Raw genomic sequence first — 23,232 nt, 5'->3', positions numbered from 1 at the left:
GACTAACACTTTTCTTTGTTCTTCTACTACGAGTGTCATTATGCTGGATTAAGAAGTCAAACCTGTCACTGCAGGTTTTTCTAGCTACTGTTTTGAATCAGGGTTTACCTGGCAGTTGTTTACCTGCTTTGTTAAACACGTGATGATCAGCCGGTTACAAAGAGAAGGGAACAGGTTTAGCTTTGTTACATGAATCCTAAATTGGGTCACAGTATTTAATTGTACATCATCAAAACATGTACAAGGCATCTAGATGAAACATTAGTGCACAGACTTAGATTTAAAGATTCTCTGACAAGCTTATATATGCGGTGAATTTTGTCTCCAAAACGTGCAACAAGCCTTATTTAGTGAGCCATCATCTTAAGGTATAACACGGTGGCCGACAGGCTGCAAATTCAGAAATTATGCCAATTCAGAAACACATGCAAAAGTCCAAAACAAATGCAACGCCGGAAACGCGCTGCAAATGAAACAAACGTGCTGCAAAAAGCCAAAACACACCCAGAAAACACATGCACAAAAACCTGCTGCAAATCCAGTCAATACAACAGAAGTGCTCCAGGCCTGTAGGGGCAGCATATTTCTTCTAATGGAAGCTGCTTGGGCTGGTGCTGCACGATTGCCCTTGTAGGCCACCGTAGTTTAAGTTGAATACCCAGAGCATATTAGTTGCAAGTAATTTCATTGGATGTGCAAATGTATTTCTGCAAAACAATTGATTTTTAGTAGTTATAAATGTATCTAACAATTAAATTCTTAATATCAAGTTAATCTAAAATATCATGACAGTTTTCTAGAGCCTGACCAGACTGACGTCAAAGTTTGGGAAGTACTTTTTGAACATAGGGGCTGTGTAATGGAAAGAATAGAAAGAAGTTAGCTTACGACCGCCGAAGCCTTGCCTGTCTGTATCCTGCATCTCCCTGGTTCTGCCTGAGGTTTCTGACTGTTGAATGGAAGTTTTTCTGCCACTGCCGCCAAATGTTGCTCATGGTGGATTCATGTTGGTTCTCTCTCTAAATAACATAAAAAGAGTACGGTCTGACCTGCTCTTTTTGTAAAGTGTCTTGAGGTAACTTTGGTTATGATTTGTCGCTATACAGCTCAATGCCAAATGAGCTGTTTCTACCATCACACACTGAAACTCTGACTGGCTGCAGCTGAATTGCTTTGCGGGAAAAAGAAGAAGAATGTATTGAATAAAAAAGATTATATTTCTGTTTGATCTGAAATCCACAAACGTTATAGGACTTTGCTGCAAACTTGGTGTCGTACTCTTGAAGTTTACTAACACTTACAACCAGGGGAAGCAACAAATCTTCACAACCAAGAAGCTGGAAGCAACAAATATTTTGCAATTCTGATTGAAAAATATAAAAAATGTTAATTTATGATTTGTTAAAAGTTTTTATGTTCATTTGCTATACTTGGATTTGTGTTGCATGTTCCTAAAGTAAAGTCAGTAATGATGCAGGGCACCCATACTGCCCAGTGTATCACAGTGGAGCATTTGAAGAGCCACTGAAGACAGACCTTTCCCATGTTCAATCAGCTGCCGTGACTGGAGGAGACGGCTCCTACAAACTGGATTTTGAACTAATATCAGAGAAATGCTTTTTAACTTTTGCAGATCTCTTTTGTGTTTTAGGTTTGTTTTTTTAATATTCTGCAGAATGTTAAAGTTGGCCTACAGAGAGATGCAGAGGAGGGTGTGTTGAACTCTCAGTGACCTTGCTCCTTTTGAACGGTAACAAAGATACTGTATAGCCCACAGATACTTCAGTCTTAAAACTATAAGAGCCCCAGATCAAATGTGATGGACGAACAGTAAACACAGAGTTGTAAGGATCTTCACAGCGTGTAGATCAACACCAACATAGTTTCAAAGGTGGGATCTGCGAGTGTTCGGAGGTCTGTTTGCTCTCAGTCTTCTGAGGTTTCATTCAGCCGAGGAAAGACATAACCCCGGGGCAATTTCATTAAACCTTCAGTATTTACTTTAAAATGAGTCAAAAGGAGGAAAAGGAGAAGAAAGAATAAGATGAACAGTCTGTAGATTAGCTCTAAACCTGGCAAACAGAGATTCCTCTCACATTAAGTATTTGCCCCGAGGACAGATTAGTGTCATTTATTTTAAATATTATTCTTACTTTGTTTCATGGAACCAGCAGGTCTGGTGGACACGCATTGGTGAAATAATGTGGGCTGTTGGTAAAGCAAAAATAATGGTCCTGAATTACACATTGCAAGGTAGCTGGAAGTTTTTATTTATGTGCATAATGTAAAGAACTTTAAGGCTAAAACAGAGAGACAGTAAAGGTACAGGACACTGAACCTTTGATGCAGCTCTGGATTTTCATTTGTTTTGGACACTGCATGAAGGATTTAATATTTGGTGCTATAGAAGAGACACAAAGACGTACTAAACGTGCTTTTTGTTTATGTGCAACACGTGCAGACCAAACAATGGAACATTGATTTAAATCGAAAGATGTTTCTCTCACAAAGCTTTCTTTCTCTGCCAGCAGCTGGTCCTGTGATTCTAGACATAATGGTAAATTCACTTCTTAGGTAGTCTTCTGATCGCTCAGCGTGTTACACTACAAGGTGCCAGGCTGCTCACCGTTACTGATCTACTTTACACAAAGATGGCTCCAGGAGCTATTTTAAAGCAAATCTAGACATGGACTGCTGGAGCCGGGGATCTAACTGCATATCTACCACTTAAAAGATGACCCGCTTTACCTCCGAGCCAGAGACGCACCATGTTACTGCCATTAAGATGTCTGAAGGGAAAGACTCTAAATATCCATGTGGAGTTTGAGATACAAAAACGTCCTGTTTGGTGGCGAAATCTCAATGTTTCACAAAATAAAAACGTACATTTTTGTTGTTAGGGTCTGTGTCCACTAACGGAGTTTTTGTGCTGGCAGTGCCCACGGTCTTGATTTCAGAGCACTTCTCATCGGCACTTACTGTTGCTAGGTAATGAAAGTTGTCTGTCGACACTTCCCTCGGTAGTGACCGTTAAGCCTGTTTTAAATCGCTCTGTATGCTTCATATTTGCTTTTATTCAAGGAAATGTTACAAAGAAAACATAAAAACGATGTAAAGGAATCGTGTCCTGGCGTTAGCAGCAGCTCAAGGAAGTTGTACCCTCAAAAAAATGAAAGGATTTACTTCTTCTCCGCTAATTGTTGTTGACAAAGTTAATTTTGGAATACCCGCCCCTTCTTGATTTTGATTGGTCGGTGATGGAGAAGTGACACTGACGAGCGTGGCGGTGTTCCAAAAGTTAAACTATTTTCAACTGAGAGCACGGCGACAAAAAACAGCTGACTCCAAGGGTGTTTTAGCGCTGAGGACACTGAGCTCTGAAAACGCTGCACAGGTTGGTTTTGTACCGACAATAGGCGCTGCCAGCACAAAAAATGCCGTTAGTGGACATGGGCCCATAAGGACTTTTTTAATGGCTGAATTAATTAATTTCCTAGGATGAATTTTTCAAGTATGAGGCTTGTTAGTGACCAAAAATACACTTTAATTTCAAAATATATTAAGAATGGCTGACTTTCTGTTTGGTTAAAGTCATGGCACCAAAAGACTTTTATTTTTTAAGTCTTGTTATACGATAAATTATTACAAAATTCAACATCAACAAATTGTGTCTGACATGTTTTTTCTGCAAAATACGTTTAATTACCTTGTAAAAATCCTCCCAAGGCGTCTCCTCCTTCTCCCTCGTTAAAAATTCCCCAATCTGCATAGGCCCCGCCCACTATGCACATTTCCAACCGCCCCCTCTCTGCCATCGTTTAGTGGCAACTAACTGTTGAAACTTAGCTAGCTTGAAATGTAGTAATTAGTAGTAGTAGCAATGTTAACGTTAGTAGTCAGTAGTGAGTTTGTGTCACCCCGTCCGTTAACGGGATTGGCTCCTTAGGTTTGTGACGTCACAAACCTGCCAATCTTAAAACGTGTTGTTCGGCCTGTCCTTGGTACACTGCAGGTTAAAAGCAGACAGGCCCAGTCATGGAGATGACTGCTGATGTTGTCCCTGATATTTCTTGTAGCACATGAAAGACACCACATGGAGATGTTTACAAGGTTAAACACTTGATGTTCACTGGAGGGGGTCTTTAATAAATCTTTAGGCCTTGCTATGTAGTCATTGGATGCTCCTTACTGCGTCCAAAGAGGCAATAAGAAACCAGAATACAGTAAATACAGAGCCAGCATGAAGTTCCTGCAGTTTGATATACTGTATTTTTAGCACTGTTAGCGTTCCTTATCCTACATGATGCCTTGAATAAGAGCTAAAGTAGAAAACGTGTATGCCATTAGTTGTAGCTATTATGGATGCAGCCAGAGGCAAGAAAAACCATTTAAATTCATTGTTTTGTGTCTGATCAGGTGACAACATGAACTGTGGAATATAAAGATTTGTCACATGGTTGAGTAAACGTGTCGTTTTGTTGTGTGTGTTTGTGTGTAGGAGAGAGGGGGAGGGGGTGCGGGTCTTCTGGGACCGGCTGAGAGAGCCCTCCTTCACCTCCAGGTGGAACCCCTTCGCCACAGACTTCCCCTTCATCACCTTCACCCACCACCCTGTGAGGAACATCGGCGACAAATTCACGACTCTCTGCGACGTAAGTTCACCAATCAGTGACAACAGGGGACATTGTTTAAAGGTTTAGTTCACTCAAATCACACAAAAACATTTGACCTATTTTCTCTCTTTGATCACAAGCTGTGGTTTTAATGTTGTTTTCTTATTTTTGACATATTAATCTTCCACAACCGAAAATCAATGAGGAAGACCGGTATGAAACTAAAGGTGCGAATAGCTTTGACAAACAAAAATTCCCCGCAATATTTCTTTCCAGGAACAATATCCACACTGCAAAATGTGACATTTAAGTAACAGCGAATATCTTTAATCAGGGATAACTTTATTTTTACTTTATTTATTAAATTTTTTAAGGAACAATGCGTATTAATCAGCATTTCTGTAAATATGCCAGAGTTAGCCAAAAGGCTAGTTTACATCTGTAGTCCCTGGCCAGATGTTAAAATAAGCTCCCTAGAGAAAAAAGACAACAACAGCTTGTGAAAAAAACAACAACATTGATAAAATATACAGTTGCAATCAGACATATTCAACCCCCTCACCTCGAAAGACATTATTGTGAAGCGCCTGGCCTTTGTCATGCAGACATCCCGCTGGTCCACGTGTCCAAAAAGTTCCAGTTTGGTTTCGTCTGTCTCCCACAACTCTGCAGTCTCATCCAAATTTCTCCTGGCGTATTCTAGTCGACCTTTAATGTTCTTCTTGGTCAAGAGTGGAGTGCGTCTCGGAGTCCGGCCATGAAGTCCTTGTTCATTCAGTGCTCGCTGAAGCACTTGTCCCGGCCTTCATCAGGTCATCCTGTTGGCATTTTGCAGTAACACAGGGTTTTTTCTTAGTTGTCCTGATTAAGTTGTGAAGGGCTCTTTTGGGCTTTCTCCCTCGGCCAGGCAGGTTTGCAACTGTTCCATATGTTTTTAAACTTCCTTATAATGCTCTAATGGTGTCTCTTGGAATGTTTTATATTTTGGAAATCTTCTGTTGCCCTTCAGGTGCGATGAAATAATTTCCTCTCTCAGGATTTGTGAAAGCCTCTTTGTCTTACATGCTTGCAACTCACCTTGCACACCTTCATGGGTGGGGTTTATCTATGCAACACAGTTAAAGCAAATTAGGGATCATTATAGAGATCCCAAAGGCTTCATTATGTTTTCACTCCACTTAAAGCCGTAACAACTTTCAAAAGGTTTTAAAAGCAGGCATATTTTAAAGAGGTTGATTGTGACGTGGCTATATTAGCAAAATTTTACATCATACATTTTCTTTGTTGATTTTATGCATCACTCAACTGATAGAGAAGTCACCCAAAGCAAAATCCTGACAGTCTTTGTGGGGTTGAATATTTCTTATTGCAATTGTATATATAGAAAGTGTCATGATGGTGTTAAAAGTTAAAAAGTTAGTAGCCAGTGGCATAAAATACACAAAGCATGCAGGACACACCAACAACATTAGACATGTGCTAATAAAAACACCCAGGCAGGATTTTACAAAGGCACATGGAGCGAAGCACGCAGCATCACATTAAACAGCATTAGGCAACAATCAGTTAAGACCGGTTCAGATCAATGATTCACAGCGAGACTGGATTCAACTGTCAAAAGAATCCCCTGACATCTGATCGTAAACGTTCGAAAACTGGGCCGTTCACATCAAAGCAATGCCACGCAGCTGACCGTCTCCATAGCAACGTCGCACTGACATACCCCACTACTTCTGCGTTAATACTATAAGGATCGTATGAGGCCTAGGTCACATGAATTATCACAATGTGTCACAATGTTAGCTGTAACATTGATTCATAAACGTCTAACGTCGAGTTTGGAAAGAGGATCTGGAGCCGTCTTTAGCTACTGCAGCGCCAGAGACAGGGTGCCTATGCCAATTTATGCTGTTTCCTGACTGGCTGAAGTGAAACAGCTACATCATTCAGTTCTAAAACTGCATTTGGAGATTTGACAAGTCAAATCTTTTGCAACTCTACACAACGGCTTCAAACGCTCTGCAACTGCATAAGACATGCGCACAACAGGACAACATTTAACAGCATTGCACAAGTATTGGCATCAAGCAAGCAGGCATACCAATCATAAAAGAAGCAGTACATGCAATACATGTGAAGCACAAGAAACAATGTGAGAGAGCGGCACCAGAAGCACACCACAATGGACAACACAATGAACAGATTCACAAACAACATGACACAAACTTTATCTCGCATGATATTTCTTATTACCGGGTACATTTTTCTGTCGGAACTTTCACTTAAAGTTTATTTGTCCTAAATGATCTTTATAAAACAGTATTTCTTGTTACAGAGGTTTTATTTGTGGTTCTATTTAAAAGGCTGTTTGATCAACTTTGGACTCTTTGGACTGATTCCAGTAAAAGATGACGTGTGTTTCCGTGTCTTTTATCTTAGAACATCTCTGCAAATAAATCTCTTACAACAGAACAGCTGCAGGTCTCTGAACGGACAGGAGAGAGTACATTATCATGCTGAACTGAACTTTGAACTAGTCAGAGTTTCTGTGGAAATATCTGATTTGATTGTTTAATGACTAATGCAGGTGGAGGCGTGTGCTCTGAGAATCATTGAGACACTTAACGTGGTCGGATGAGTCATCGCACAGAAAAGACTTACAGGAATTAGGCTTCAGATATCATTATGTGTAATCTGTCAGTTTGGACGCCTCATCAAACACTCACACTTGGGTCCAAAGACCTCACAGTTATCAGTCATATATAAAGAATACATATTTAATGTTTTAGGTTCAGACTCATTTACTGACACATCTCAATTTGGTTTCATAACTAAAAACAAAAGAACATGGTGTGTTGGCAGAACTTTAAAAGGACTTTCAACATCACCCAGATGTTTATGAGCAAGCAGGTGAGTCAGCCTGAGGAGGAGAAAAGAGCGGAACAATCTCATTCTGGGTAATTTCAACAGTGTCAAAGGTTTGGTAATATTTTAAACCCTCCACACGAGCTGTTTGAGCCAGTATGCAGAGTCAGAGAGAGAAAGGTGTGATCGGACACATTTCAATGACTGCACACAAATGGTGACGGGCAGCTGAGCCTGAAACATGTGTGCAAAGACCTGGAAAAACATTTAGCAAGAATCCAAAGTAATGATGATGTGACACAGTGAGTGGGCAACAAGTAGTATTTTAGTTTTTACAGTGTAGTGTTGATCAGCTAACTTCACAGTTATTAGTACACAATGAAGAATGTCCCAACATGAGTGGGGTAAGCAGGAGAGGCTTGATAAGATTTAGCAGAGAAAGCAGACAAAATAAAAGACTGTCTGACCTCAAAGCAAGTTAAAAGACTTCTGGGATCAAATCTAAAGGTATAAAATAGTTATTGTTATCAACAGCGTGTGTGTGTGTGTGCCATAAGCCCATTTCACACATGCACTGCACTCCTGAAAATGTCTTTTTGCAGACATTTTCCTGCCAGCCTCCGAGTAAAATGTAAGTCGATGTGTTTGAATGCAGCAGGTAACTTGCCACGAGCAAGTAGGCGGAGTTATGACATTTGCCTTAAAATTCAGTGTATAAGACAAACTTTTAATACAGTTTTTTTCATCTAAAAAGTGGGCTGCCTCCTATAAACCGGTGCAACCAGTACACCGGTATAAAATGCAGAGAGATGTATTTTATTGTGTTATGGTATTTTACGCAGGCGATTGTGCTATAAGCTAGCTAACGCTTCATTCCGGACATGCGCTGTCACGGACGTGCGACGTCATGACCGCCAGTGCAGCCGCCACCCTCACATCAATCAAGCTGGACACCAGCAGCTCGCAGGATTGCAAACTCGACATGGTGAAAACAGATGGTGGGCTGTGATTTGTGTGTGTTTTAAATGAAAATAAAGTAAAATAGTGTTAAAATAACTTCCACGTTTTTATTGATAAATAGCTATAGAAACCGTTTTCCCTCGGGGATACTCCCGTGATATTCAGTCTCATATTCCGGTGCGACTTATATTCCGGATTTTACAGTACGGACACATAACACATGAAGAAGGATCATTTACAAGTTGACGACAGCAGAGAAATCTGCAAAGTGGAGAGATGAAGAGATTTAGGCAGTTTTCTTGAAATTGTGAGGAGTGCATGAGTGTATTAAGCAATATCACATGAGAGGGAGTGATGTTGTACCGAAGCACTGCTGTCAGTCGGTCGTAGTAAGATAATCTTGCTTTTATACAACAGTTACACAAGCTGCAGATAGAAGGTAAAAGTAACAACAGATTGTTTTTTGCTCCACCAACTCGACTAGTTCCACAACTTAACTGAACTGCTGTTGCCAAGCAACCCAAATTATCTCCTGCTCTCTGTGTCTACAGGTAACCACAGATCAGCTGTTTTTTTATCATGTACATTTATCTGTTTGTTTTAATGTATCATCAACCAGTGAAATAAGAGTCTGCTGTGTGATTCAGAGGAACCAGCTTGATTAATGTTGACATACACGGTCTGCTGTAACATTAATAAATAGTATTCAGAACACCTGGCTGAGGCGGAGTGATACACAGAGTGAAAAGTCCCAGTGATGTTGTTCTCTATATCAGCACTCATGAGCTGTGTCCCAATCCAGGGGCTGCAGGCTTCGAAGGCCGTATTTGAAGGCTGATTGCGTCACAGCCGCATGTGGAAGGCTGTCCCATTTCGAAGGCTCCTTCAGATGCAGCCATAAAGGATCCATCGGGTGCATCCTCTGTGGCCCAACATACCAACATATACCATAACAGATTCAGTGCCTATTCAAACGAGATGGCGGACTCTAACACGGCCGAGGAATATACTTTTAAAGGTTTTTGGTTTCAACTCAGTTGAATGGCTGCGATACAAATGTTAAAAAAACAAATTGTCTTTAAAATCATAAGTTACGTGACGTTAGTTATGCTAGCTAATTAGCCCACTAGCTACCTTTTGCTAGGCGACAGGAGCAGCGTTTGGTGAAGCAAGGGTAACAGCTGGTGACGCACACGGGAAGTCCTCCGTGGACCAGACCGTCTCATTGCAGTTCGGCTTTAACGGTCTGCGCAGGCCATGAACCGAGCATCCTCCGTGGACCGCCTCCTTTGAAGGATGCAGCCCGTGGATTGGGACAATGCCTCTTGTCCAATCAGATTACTTGGTCGGAACTAACTGTTGTATAAGAAGTCTTTTTTCCACGACTCTCCCTGTCTACCCATACACACTACAACCCAATACAAAATAGAACAGGGTCAGCAGTGTTTCCAATATGCACACGGATGTGCATGTATTATTGTGGAACATATACTGAGGGCATTTATACATATATATATATAGAGTATCCCTGTGGCCTACTCAAATATATTAAATCACTCAATATAGGATATTGTAACCTCCTGTATGTCGCGCCCTTACTAAGGCAAGGAGTCAAAGAGCTGTAAAAAGGAAGTAAATGTGTCCCACCTTCTCGTTCACAGATCCAGACCTTCCGTGAGCAGCTCAAAGATGCAGCGCAGAGAGTCCACGCCATGAAGCCGGTCCCTGGGAAGGCCAACGGCGTCCTGGTCCTGAATCAGAACATCCACATCGATGCCTACGTGGGCATCATGTCTTTCCTCGGGAACCAGAACAAACTGGGATACTGCATGGCTCGAGGAAACATCGGCTTCTAACTCGTGTGCATTTATATAACAGCCTTGTAGTTCAGACTCTTGAATTCATGTTCATATGTTTGTTTATTTAAATTCTACAAGGATTGACCAAAGATTCCTCCACATTCAGGTTTGTGTCACAGTGAAGCTGGATTGTCAGGATGTTCTGTGTGAGCTTTAAAGACTGAGTGATCTCCCCCGCTGCTTATTACCAGTGTGTGGTGTGCGAGCACTCCGAAATATCCACATTTCAACACTGCTCTTCACTGGATGACGGATCCCCCGCTGCTCTCAAGGAGCTTTGTATTTGCTCCTCAGTGATATGGTAATTCAACTCTTTCGCAATGGGACTCCTTTCTTCCTCCCCCGTTCCTCTGTTAAAGCTCATTCCCATGCCGTTCAGCCCCTTAGAGATTCACTGGAGCATGGGGGCACATTTGTCAGTTTAGTTTTATCATTGCTGGTGTATTTTTACAGTGAGTACAGTGTTGGAATTTCCCTTGATTTGTGTGTTTACTGCGCGTCACTCTGCAGTGTTTTAGTATCATCTGTTTGTCTTGTGAGCCTGTGACAGACGAGGAACCGCAGTCTAACATATTTTGTTCTCTTTTCCCTTTAAAGCTGTATAAAACATGCAGATTTGTTATGCAGATTCCTTTGCACTGTTTTTGTTCAGTGCACTTTATCAGACCTCATCCCTGCTAAATAAGAATGTATGTTTGTTGAAAGATAAACCAAGTGGGGCTATTAGCACCTCAGAATTGCCACAGCTTGTGATGTGTTTTGTTGCAGTCAATTTTTGTAATCACAAATGTTTTCCCTGGTTGTTCAGACACACCTGTGGTCACCGTGGTAACAGGAAGGGCAGTTTAATACAACAGTGAACCCTTATTGAACACATATTTGAACAGAAGTAGAGCTAAAGATGTGCAGACTTAAATTCATATTGTTTTAATGAAACAGGTGATTAATAATGACTGACACCACATTTTCATGCTTCAAACAGTGCAGATAGTTTTTCACACAGCAGGACCCACTCGGTTACCTTGCAGAGAAGTTGGAGGTGTGCATCCTAAAGCTTCCACGTCCACACATCACATTTCTTATTTTATATATGTAGACATTTGTAGACAATGTAGAAATTAGACATTTTGTAGACTGTATGTTGGAAGTGGACACAGCCAAGGTGATGTCACGTTGAAATGGGCTTTTGGACAATCCTTTTGAAGCCTTGAGTTTGGCATTGAGATTTGCCATCACCATCTTCTTGTTGTTTTTGGAGACAGAGGTGACCATGTTGGTGGATATATTTATTGCTGCGCCTCGACATATCTGTCAATAACCAGGGTTCCCACGCGTCCTGGAAAACCTCAAAATTTAGAGATTAGTTTTCCAGTCCTGGAAACACCTGGAAATTGATTAAAATTACCAAATATCCTGGAAATAATTTATGTTGTCCTGGAAAATTTAAATTTACTTTAGCCCCTCACTCAGTTTGCATACATAAAGCTAGGTGCGTATTTTAGTTTGAAACATGACTGTTGGTGGGATAAGCTGTGCGGTAAGAAAGGTTTGCTCTCATCTGGCACGCAATGTCTCCTCCTAGTGGTGGCGGTATTTTTAAACCCATTGCGTTTCTGAGTTTTGACCCTTTGAGGTTGCTGTACCTGGTTAGTGTGCAGTATTGAAGCAGCAGATTGTTAGCAATGTAAAGTGAGCAGCTAATAGTTAGTAAAGTAATTTTGTTTGTTTAGATAATATTATTAGCGATCGTGATGCTCATTTCCGCAACTAAAACACTGGATCTTTTGACTTAAAATTACTTGATATTTTCTAATTTCAGCTCCGGTAGCACAAGTTTGCTGTCTCGGCTCCAGGAGCAGTCACATTTGCGATTGAGTCCTGCGAGCGATATAAGGTTGCCGCCTTGAGACACTTTCTAAGCAACTGAAAGACGATAGAAAAGTATGACACTGTATTAGAATCTTTTTGTCCTGGAAAATGATTTCTTAAAAAGAGTGTGAACCCTGCTATCAGTTAGCCACACCTTAAACCATACCCTGCATCATCATCTATCTTATTTTTAATAGGACCACAGTTTACGAAATCAGCATCATGCTTTAGAGAAGACTTGAAACTAGCAACTGAGATCATAAACTCTTTTTCAAGTCTTTTTCTCATCTGATTACATTCAATATGACTTCTTTTTGCAGTCGCTCCCTGCTGGCCATTCGAAAGAATACAGCTTTAAGGCACTTCAACATTGGCTTCACATTTGAAACCAAGAGGCTATGATAACTTCTTTTATGAAGTCAGTGTGCTGAACAAACAAGTGGAAACTGTCCTGATGTCCTGGTGAAGCTGTGTGGTTCACACACCTACAGATAAGTTTACCCAGGGTAATGTTAACCAGCCAGCTAACCGGGACACACAACATTTGAATAGAACAACAAACACTTGGAGCTGCTTGTCTCGTTATTGTGGTGACATTTCTGCCATTCTGGAGAAGACTAACAAACTCCCCTCACCTCCATCTTAGCTAAGCTAGCACGCCTTCTAACAGTCTGCACCCACTGACCAAACTGACTTTCACTGTGCATCAAATTCCCAGCAAGACGGAGAACAAGCTCACTAACATATCATCACTGGGGCGCTGGTTTAGCTGTAGAGCAGCGGCCCCATGTACAGAAGCTACTGTCCTCAATGCATCGGCTGCAGGTTTCGACCCTCGGCATCTTTAAAGAAAACAAAGTAACAAAGCATTACAAGGATTAGCAAATACCAATATTCATATATTTGATTGCTAGATTTGAAATTGCTTGTAACTGAAAATAGTCCCGTTACTGTTACTCTTTACTATAACACATATAGTAAACAGTAAGGCTGCTATCTAATGGATACCATTATAAACAGTAACGTTGGATTGCATGCATTGCATTGCAAGTTAATAATTACAGCTTTAAAGTGAAATAATTACATCAGATTGTTTTATTTCTTGTTTATTTATTTGAGACGTTTACAAGAGCAGTACAAAAACACAGGATGTAAACGTGAGAGTGTGCAAGAATGCTCATTTACAAACATTGTCCCTGGGCAGGCAACAAAAGCAGGAATGTTTCATGTGAAAATGTACAGATATATACATAAAAATTTTAACTGCACGTCTATTCCTAAGTGACAGATACAAATGACTACAGACGAACTAATCCTGCAGTGTTTAGTCACTTCTCAGGGTTTCTCTTCAGGAAACAGGGTTAAGTAGTGACCGTCCCAGCATTACTTGCAGCTGTTATTCCACAAAGTAAAGTTAATGGTGAAGTTCAGCACCTTCAGTATCGTGTATCATTCCCTGAGGGTTTGAAGGGGTTAACATGTTTCCTCAGATTCCTGGATCAAGCGCTGCTCTGGCCCGAAGCGAAGCAGCTCGTCCATATTTCAGCTCTGCAGGTTGTAAAAGATGTTCAGAAAACAGAATTAACTGCCGGATAAATGAGCAGATAAACTTCAAGAGATATTTTCGTTAAGGTCACCTGATTATTATTTGAAAAGTTCCCAGCTGTGTGTTTTTATTTTGTTCTGGTTTCCATGGGTTATGTTATTACCTGTAATTATTTTATTCTCTAATTGTCCTGACTTTATCTTAGCTGCAGGTGAAGCAGACTCCCAAAACACTGAGGCGTAGCACGACAATGAAGGCTTCAAACGCTGTCATGTCACAAATCATTGATATAATGAAGGATTTCCTCACATGATGTTGTGATCATGTTGTTTCTGTTCCAGTGATGCACTTTACATGTCCCGTCATGATTGATCTGAACTCCTATCTAACCTTTCCTCTCGTTTTCTGTCAACCTTGTCGTTGAGTCTTTAGGTAAGAGCATCACTTCACTTTCCCGACGTCTAAATGTGATGTGACTTACTTTTAATGCCAAGATATATAGAATAAACACGGGCCAGTCTAGGTGCAGATGTGCGTGCAGGAGAGCAGAGGGAGTGTGGGTGTGTTGTTGTGTACGCTCCAGCTCTGTCCTCAGATGCTCTTTTGCAGCTTTAGAGATCATTATGTTCAGCCCTGGAGGTGCTTCATCTGAATAAGAGCTCTGATTTGCTCTGAAAGTTGCACGTACAGTCTGTACCGCTCAAGATCCACTGATGAGGCAGCACTGACACGGGCACGTCATGTTACAGACATTTATTATGCGCAGTTATTAGACTTAATTGAGGGATTTCCAGAGATGATCAGAGTTTTTATTTTATATAAGTGTTGGATATACTGTCCGCAAAGGTACATAAAAGCAACAATAACAGATCATACAATTATAAATGTTTACATCAATAGGCAACGTAGTTAAAAAGCAAGACTAAAGCAAACCAAGAGAGTAACATGTGGAGGTTAAAGCAAACACTGCAGACACTCTCCACCCACAAGCTCTACGTCCAAATTGGGGGCCTCACCCGGCTCCCTTAGCCACATATCAAATGAAGGCACAGCATCAAACTTAAGTAACTGTAACATAAGCTTTTAAAGCCAATGCACTACCAAGATGCACCAGTCGTTTGTCGCTGGCAGAGTTTAGAGCAGTGACACGTAGGCCCCACAACAGCCGATGTTTTTGTCCATGAGAAACAAAATGATGCAGTCCCTTACAGGGATCGTTCGGGTTTGGTGAAGTGGGGTTGTATGAGCTTCAGCGAGTGTTACGTTTGGATCATACACAAAAAGGGAGAAGACTCAGACGCAGACAAGGATATTTATTCATAACGAAAAAGCAAAATGCAAAACAAGAGGCTTTCTGTGAGTCCAGGCAACAAATAATCCAAAGGAGGAATAAAACAGCCAAAGATGAAAAAACACAGGGAGTAACAAGGACTCTGGGAGAAGGGTTGACGAAATATGAAGGAAAGGTTTCACAGAGGATCAGCGAAGATTGACCAAGGGTTTCACAAAGGAACACAAACTGAATACACACGTAATCAAACACAGGTGAAACTAAAAAGACACAGGTAAAAACAATAAGGATGGGGCACATCAATACAAAGGCAGGAAGCAAAGAAACACGAGGGTAGTGAATGACAAAAAACTAACAGGAAATGATACTAAACAACCAAATACAGCCAAACAAGGATCATCCATGACAGCAGGGCTCTGAAGAAGCAGGCCGGAGTTCCTGCACAGAAGCTGAGCTATGAACCTCTGTACAAAGCATGCGCAGTAATACGGAGCAGTTGTACGGTTCAAAACATAGTCCCAAAGGAAAGGACTGTCAGATGTCAAAGTGAAGCGGTTCTATATATATATATATATATATATTTATTTATTTTTTTCTTTATAGATGTAGCATGCTAGATGTTTCTTGTGACCCCTTCTGCAGTGGTACAGAGCTGGTATATTCTAAAAATACCTTTAACCTTTGCATTCAGTGAAAACACGCTGAAAGCTGAGAAGCCCTATGTGGACAAGCATCCATACATTATATTTACTGTTTCCCCGTGATAATGAGTTATTTCCGGCTGTTTTCTCGAGATCCCAACTCATTTTCTGATGATCCAGAAAGCAGAGATGTGGACTTGAGACTTGGTGACTTGGACTCGAGTTGACTCAAGTCACTGTTTTGATGACTTGACAAAAAGTAAATAACTTGAGACTCGACTTGACTTGAGGCCTGATGACTCGGATGACTTGCGTGTGTTCATAAGTTTGAATGTTAGCTGTTAAATATAAAAAGATAACATTCAGTGTTGTCAAGTTTCTAACTATCAAGTATGTTCGCAGCGCAAACTGGGAATCATGATTGGACGACTCAAAAAGCTCCCCGGTATGTGATTGTCATGACTGGATGAATGGCTGTCAGTCAAACTCCTCACTATGGCAACAACATCAAAGCCCCCAAAGAGAAGCCTCATCAGTCGTACTCGTTACTACTCAATACGGTCTCAGAGCAGACCATCATCATGGCTGCGTCTGTGCCAAGATAATAGAGATACGATTTACTGTCATACTCTTTGAACAGGTTATATAAACTGGCCTAAATATCATTATTAGACGGGCTGCTAACACCTTGTGTTTTCTCTTTATAAAGACCGGATACTACAGGTGAGAGTGCTGGATGTAGGGTGGGAAAAAAGTGACTTGACTTGGGACTTGACTTGCCTTAACTAAGGACTCGATTTGACTTGACTTGACATAACCTGCGACTTGATTGACTTGCCCCAAGAAAAAATGACTCGAGACTTGCTTCAGACTTGGACCAAATGACTTGAGACTTACTTGGGACTTGAGCAAAGATGACTTGGTCACAACACTGCTGGAAAACAAAGCAACAGGCTGGTCACTGTGATATTACAGAGCAGGACGTGCCATGCTGCCATCGCCCACACTAATGACGTAAGTTAGCATGTTTCTATTGCTTTGTGCTTTTGCAGCTCTGGGGATACGAGTTCTGATCATCTAATGTTACGGTGCTGCAAGTGAATCAGAAACAAATAAGTTGAGATCTTGAGAAAACAAATGTAATTTACTCGTTATAATGGGAAAACGGAGTAAATAAAATGTATGCATGTCCGGGGCCTCCATACAGCAGCCCCATGTGTGTGCAGTGGCTCATTCGTTGACAATCTTCCCGATTTGCCACTTCCTGTTTGGTTGCTGGAGAGAGAGCACCTTGTGGTTGGTGACATCATTCATGTCATTGAACTTCCTGATTTACATGAGCATTTTTAGAACTTCAGAACAAGAATAAGTCTGGTCTAAACAGGTCAGACACACGTTATCTGTGACAGGAAATTGCTTAAAAAATAGTTTAGCAATGAGGCCTCTATAGAACCACTCTGGCTTAAATCTTGATGAACACATTAAACAACCATATTATGTTACTTGCTCCTAATCTGTCTGATTAAATTCCTCATCACGTTTTAAACACAGTACTGTACGCGTGTCTTTGTCGAAGAGCAGCACATGGACTCACAAGATAAATGACTTTCAAAGCTAATGATTGCATTCCTTTCTGCAAAGGTAAGTTAGCGCCGCGGGCTAGATAATATGGCTTCACTTCACTCCAATTATTTTCCACCAGCAGAACATCCAACTGATCAACTGGCAGTTTACGGCTTTGGACTGACACCAGGCTGCACTTCTGACAGGGGAAAAAAAGCCAGAATGAGAGTCTGAATTCTGCAAAATAAAAGGCCCTGAGAGTTTTCTTCACTTTCTGATGGAAACACAAGAGGCATGATGTGTTTAAAAACAGCATAAAGAAAGCCAGTAAACATAAGGCCTGTTGGAGAGACAGCCTGGTCCAAGTTTTTTTGGAGGTCAAGGTCACAGAAAGTTGTGTCGGAAGTCTCCTCCGTGTCCGACTCGACAGGTCCAAGTGGATATTTTGCTTGATTGTGATGTGAGATGATTTTGCCCCGCAGAGGAATGTGATCGGGAAAGTGAGAGGCTTAAAAACTGCCCATCAGCGCCTGTGACCCCGCATGGCCCCGGCTAACAACCAGAGCTGCCTGGGATGCTCGGGGCGAGTAACATAAGACAAATTCTGCGAGACACTGTTGCAACCCTGGTGTGGCACGCAGTCTTCTCATCTCACTGAAATACCTTCAAAGCCCTCATAGATATGCCAGCTTGGATACCAGCTTCTTTTCACAGGTCATGCAACCTCCGGTCACCGTTTTACTTTCTCTCACATGTGTGTTGCTTGTTTGTTTGGTAAACATGTTACACCTGTCACAGGAATGCTGGTTGCTAACGGGCCAAGTCCAACAGCATTTATTCTGCCCTGCAGACGCTTTCCCCTTCTTCTCGCCTCGCTCCTTTTTCCATCTGTTGCCCTCGCAGCGGTGAACACAGTAAGTGTGAAGCAGTGAATGTGTGAGGAGAAGCGTGCGTGTGTGTGTGTGCTGTTGGTGGATGTGTCAGCACACGCGCACAGAGGCTACTGGGTTGTTGTTTGGATTGCTGTCTTGTAATGGAGATAGAGACACTGTTTTTATTTATCCCTCCCCCAGCTGTCACTGTTGTGTCTGGAGCGAGTTCGCTGAACTCCGGGCGATGGGACACTTGGAGAACTGTCAAATCCACTAACCCTCCCAACTATGCAGAATGCTACAGAACACTCCCTGATTCTTATTATGGACAACAAAAGCTGAGACGGACATTCAGGAAATGTGCAACCTTTATCTGACTCTCCTACCTTTATATTTCTATGAAGAGTGAAAGCAGAGCAGCAACAAACAGATGATTATTACATTTTTTATGCATTTAAGAAGAAGAGTTATGCCGCTTCTCATGAAGGGAAATGACAAAGGTTGTACTGGAAACAGTGGAAACATTTAAACCTTAAACCTCAAAATTCAAATGCTGTGAAACCAAATGAAGCAGTTACATTATATTATAAATATCTTAGATAACTTTAGTTAAGATCCTGCACTTAAATATCAAGTTTACGGCATTATAATAAAAAGTCTGAGTCATTATAAACTGAAATATTTAGAACAAAAATTTAAAAAGAGTCAAAACTAAAGGTAGTCATTCAGAAGAATAGTCCCTGTCTGTGCTTTATTATTACAGATTGTATTATTGGACTAATATTACTGAAGCATAATGATTAAAAAACACATATTTTCTATATAAAAACATGTCGTGCAAAGTAAAAACAGCTGTCAGATATTTTTAGTTAAGTACTGCCTTGTAAAAAGCAGCAGACAATTACAAGTACCATGAAGTTGTACATGCAGTACTCTGTTACATCTTTACTCAGTGTTATGCAAGAGCACATCCTGCATTGAAACTGATAATTGCATTATTATATAATACATTTTGTATCATCGAGCCTCAGGCGTGAGGTTATATAAATATTTACAAGCATTTTAATTGGACAAAATGACCCTGAACACAAGTAATGTGACTTTCAGCCCAACTTTGCAGTTTAAAAACTATCCAAGTCTCAGAGAAATAGTTGGACATTTAGTAAATGACACTGGCTGTTGTGTCAAGAGCTGGATGTTAAGATCAATACCACTCTCATGTCTGTACGATAAGTATTAGGCTCAAGCTGGAGACAGTTAGCTTAGCTTAGCAGTGTTGTGACCAAGTCATCTTTGCTCAAGTCCCAAGTAAGTCTCAAGTCATTTGGTCCAAGTCTCAAGCAAGTCATGAGTCAAGTCAAGTCAAGTCGAGTCCTTAGTTTAGGCAAGTCAAGTCCCGAGTCAAGTCACTTTTTTTCCACCCAAGATCCAACACCTGTAGTACCCGGTCTTTATAAAGAGAATAGACAAGGTGTTAGCAGCCCGTCTAATAATGATATTATTGGCCAATTTATATAACCTGTTCAAAAAGTATGACAATGAATTGTATCTGTATCTGAAGGGTAACAGCGAGCCTGGATCAAGATGTAGTTTTCCTGGGCCTTGAGGTGGGGTGCAGTGACATGGTGTTTCAACACTTGTGGCCATTTTTTTTAACAGTTTTCGGTTTAGTTAAAAATATATTTTTTAGCACATTTTTGTTGCCATTATTAGACAGTGACATCTAAAGAAAGACGGGAAAGGCCACACTGTAGGCAAGAAAACTAATTAGCATATGTATTTAGATCTTAAAGTGTTCCTAGACAAGTAGACTGACACTGTTTCTCCATATTCAAAAGTGATGCTTGTAGACATTTTGCTAAGACACAAATAAAACTGTGTGCGTTGATATTATTAGGCTTTAAAGCTGCTGCAGGGACAAATGTGAATGTGAGGGCTCATTTGCAAATTGCTTGTTTTAAGCCCAAAGGGACGAGAGCTGGTTTCAGACGGTTGGTGTTAAAAATTCATTTTAGAAAGGTTTCTCACAGTAACTTATTATATGATCCAACATTTGAAGCCCTCACAGAAGAACTGTCTGTTTTAATTATGTATATAGTACTTATTCTATAAAAAGCAGATCATTCTTTATATTCAGCATCTGTCTTTAACTCTACATAAACTTCACCAGAGCGCTCCAGTCTGATCAGAAAAGTGTGCTGCCAGTCTGTACACGCTGCTTGTGTAACTCATGTAAATCACCACACTGGCATGTATTCAGCATTAGACAGATCTTTTCACTGGCTCGATAGTGATTGCACTCGCTGCCATTTTTCACATGTCAGACAGTAAGCGAGAGTGAGTCTGTGTTTTCCTGTCACTCATCCTGCTCCTTGCTTTCGGTTGCTGCCATCAGACGCTGGGCAGACGTTCAGCGGCGGGGAGACTAAGCACTGATGACAAGCTGCTGGACAGGCTGCAGCCAAGGAGAGGAGTCACACACACACACACACACACACACATACATATACTGATACCATAGTCATATTGAACTCCACATACACATAGCTGTCTGCAATCTGATGCTCATGATGATATTTTACTGCTGCAGTGGAAAACATCACGTTTGATTTATGTCTGAGGTATGATTTACAAAGTTAGACGATAAATTTAATCAACTTTAAAATCCTTTAAATTAAGTTTAAGGTTCAGCATTTAACCTTTGACCTTCTTGCCAACAGTCAGCATAGTTTTCTATTAATAGTAAGAGATTTTTTTCACATTTAACATTTTAATTTGCTTAATTAGGATGTTGCTTTTGGTCGTCTCAGCAGACGTGTGTTTCAAAATGTTATCAAGTCCGATATGAGCCTCAGTATTTTATCAGAGATCGAGGTTTCAGGTCAGTTTATGTCCAACAGTGTAAGCGGCAAACTCATCAGAGGTTACAAAGTGCTTTGACAGGCAGGATACTCAGAAGGAAACATAACAACAGAAACCCAAACAATAAGGCCGAACTAAGCGACGCAAACACAGCAGAGAGGAGGCTGATCGTGAAGGATGACGACGCTCAAAGAGATTAAAGAAAATAAAAAAACATTAAAAATTAAAATATAAAAAGATGCAAATAAATAAATTTTTTACATTTATTTTACAAGCTCAAGTTGTGCAGATAAGTTTTATTAATCCTCAGATCTTTACATTAAATTTGCATGAAAACAAAGTTTTTGAAGATATTTCAGTTGGAATTTCAAGTAAATCTGCATAAAGTGAAAGATGTCTGTAATTAAAACGACAAACCCTTCTTTAAATATAGTTTGTAATATTTTAAGCTGAGTGAGGATCAGTTTGTGGTTTTAAAAAATTAATAAAAGTGAAAAGGAAAATTAAATATTGCCCCTGAATCAGAAGCATCAACAGACATGTGGTATTGTATTCTTGTAGAGCCACTTCCACTCCCACTGTTATTAATAACATTAACATTAACAAATATAATCTGCTTTAAATCATAATAGATCAACAAAGTCAGAATCAGGTTTATTGACCAGTTGGTTTTCACATACAAGGAATTTGACCTGGTGTTTAGGTGCAAAAACAATAAACACAGAAGAAGGCAGCTAGGAGCAGCAGTCGGCCTGCTGTTAGGGAACTTAAAGAAAGGAATAATGTAACGATAAACAGTAAAGAATAAGAATATAAAACAGTATAACACAAAAAATGAACAGCAAGTGAATGAAAGAGATGTCCAGGTTTGTGCAAAATGTTGACGAGTGCAGTATAAAAATAAAAACAGTGCAATGTAAGAACCAACAACAACAAGAAAGTAGGGTTTTTTTTCATATGTTAATGCATCAGTAATGATCTATTTACAATGTCAACTTTACTTTGGATTATTTAATTTTGCTGCTACTACAGCTGTAATTTTACTCAAGTATCATCATGAAAGATTGAGCGTTACAGTGTGATACTGCTACTTATGATATATGATATTAAACAATTCATATATTTAAGGGCTATTTTTCTCTTCTTCCTTTAAATGAAAACCTAAAATCTGAGAAAACCTGCCGAACCACCGTCTGCCAGCGTGAAAACACACCACATGAGCCATATGTCAAAATAGTGTTATTATCCTCTAAGAATGTTAATCACACTGGCCTGAGCGGTGGCCATTTCTGCCTCTGGGGCCTGTTTCCTCAGCGAGCGGAGCGGTTTATGAGTGAGGTTAAGATGTCACTGTGGGCTGGTTAAAGACAGCGCTGCTCTCCCCGTCCCCCAGCCTGACCTCCGGCACAGGAGGGAGGAATGTGATGGCTTGACGCTAAGTGAGCGCCCCTGCTCTCCCTTCCCTCTGACCCCCTCCGCCCAGCAGTGCGGCCCCCGGGGCTGCTTGTGTCGGCCACAGTGTCCCCAGCAACCTCCCCGCAGTTTGCAAATATGTCCTTGATATGGCTGGAATGTCGTACGCACATGTCCCAGTGGCAGGAGATAAATTTGAGAGCAAGGAGATGTCAGGCTGGCGACAGCTGTGAGCTTCAGTTTCACCAGATGTCCGCTGTTACTAACCTTCAGCAGACGTGAGCTGGTAACCCCCTGGACGTACTTTACATGCACTGTAAATATTTTCTCAACACGAAGCTCATACGAGGCGCAAACCAGATATTCGTTTGTCACGGCTCGTATGGCCGGAGCCTTCAGAGGCCTGATTTATAAGATCAGGAGGCACGTACGGATGAGACACAGCCTGAGCTTTACTTATAGAGAACCACAGCTGGAGCCCTGACAGACAGAGTGAGACAGGACAGTATGTGTACGTGCTCTCACTGCTCATTGGATGATCCATGTAGATAGTGTTCTGCAATAGATTGTTTATAAGAAGATATAGAAGTGATATACCGGGCTATCACTGATAAATTGATTACCGCTTAACTTTTTTTCCGGTATGTGGCAATATGTAAACCTTTATTACAGAATATATGATGCAGAAAACAATGCTCAGTGTGATTAGAAATGGTGTCGTCACATAGTTTGTCCAGCAGAGTGCGCTCAGGCTCTGTAGTTGACAATACTCTCAGCACTGTCTGCAGCACATGCAGCAGAGCATCACAGCTGAGCAGACATTGCTCTGCTCTAGCATTGACTGACAATGTACACTAATAGTAAACATTCCTTAATAA

At 40.8% G+C, this 23,232-nt stretch overlaps 1 protein-coding gene across 1 annotated transcript in view; it reads left to right on the top strand.

The window, feature by feature from the left end:
* Positions 1 to 11,079, top strand: part of tprg1 (tumor protein p63 regulated 1) — a 32,869-nt gene extending 21,790 nt beyond the window's left edge. Inside the window, exons 5-6 of the mRNA XM_069680186.1 lie at positions 4,499 to 4,652; positions 10,100 to 11,079. Coding sequence (XP_069536287.1) covers positions 4,499 to 4,652; positions 10,100 to 10,294 — 349 coding nt within the window. The 3' untranslated portion in view covers positions 10,295 to 11,079. The remainder of the gene's footprint in view (positions 1 to 4,498; positions 4,653 to 10,099) is intronic.
* Positions 11,080 to 23,232: the final 12,153 nt, after the last annotated feature.

Source organism: Semicossyphus pulcher, unplaced genomic scaffold (genome assembly GCF_022749685.1).
Source record: "Semicossyphus pulcher isolate SPU_LCO1_2020_fin unplaced genomic scaffold, fSemPul1.0.p SCAF_4, whole genome shotgun sequence".
Lineage (NCBI taxonomy): Eukaryota > Metazoa > Chordata > Actinopteri > Labriformes > Labridae > Semicossyphus > Semicossyphus pulcher.
The sequence above is the reverse complement of the archived record's forward strand: the minus strand, read 5'-3'. Positions and strand labels throughout refer to the sequence as shown.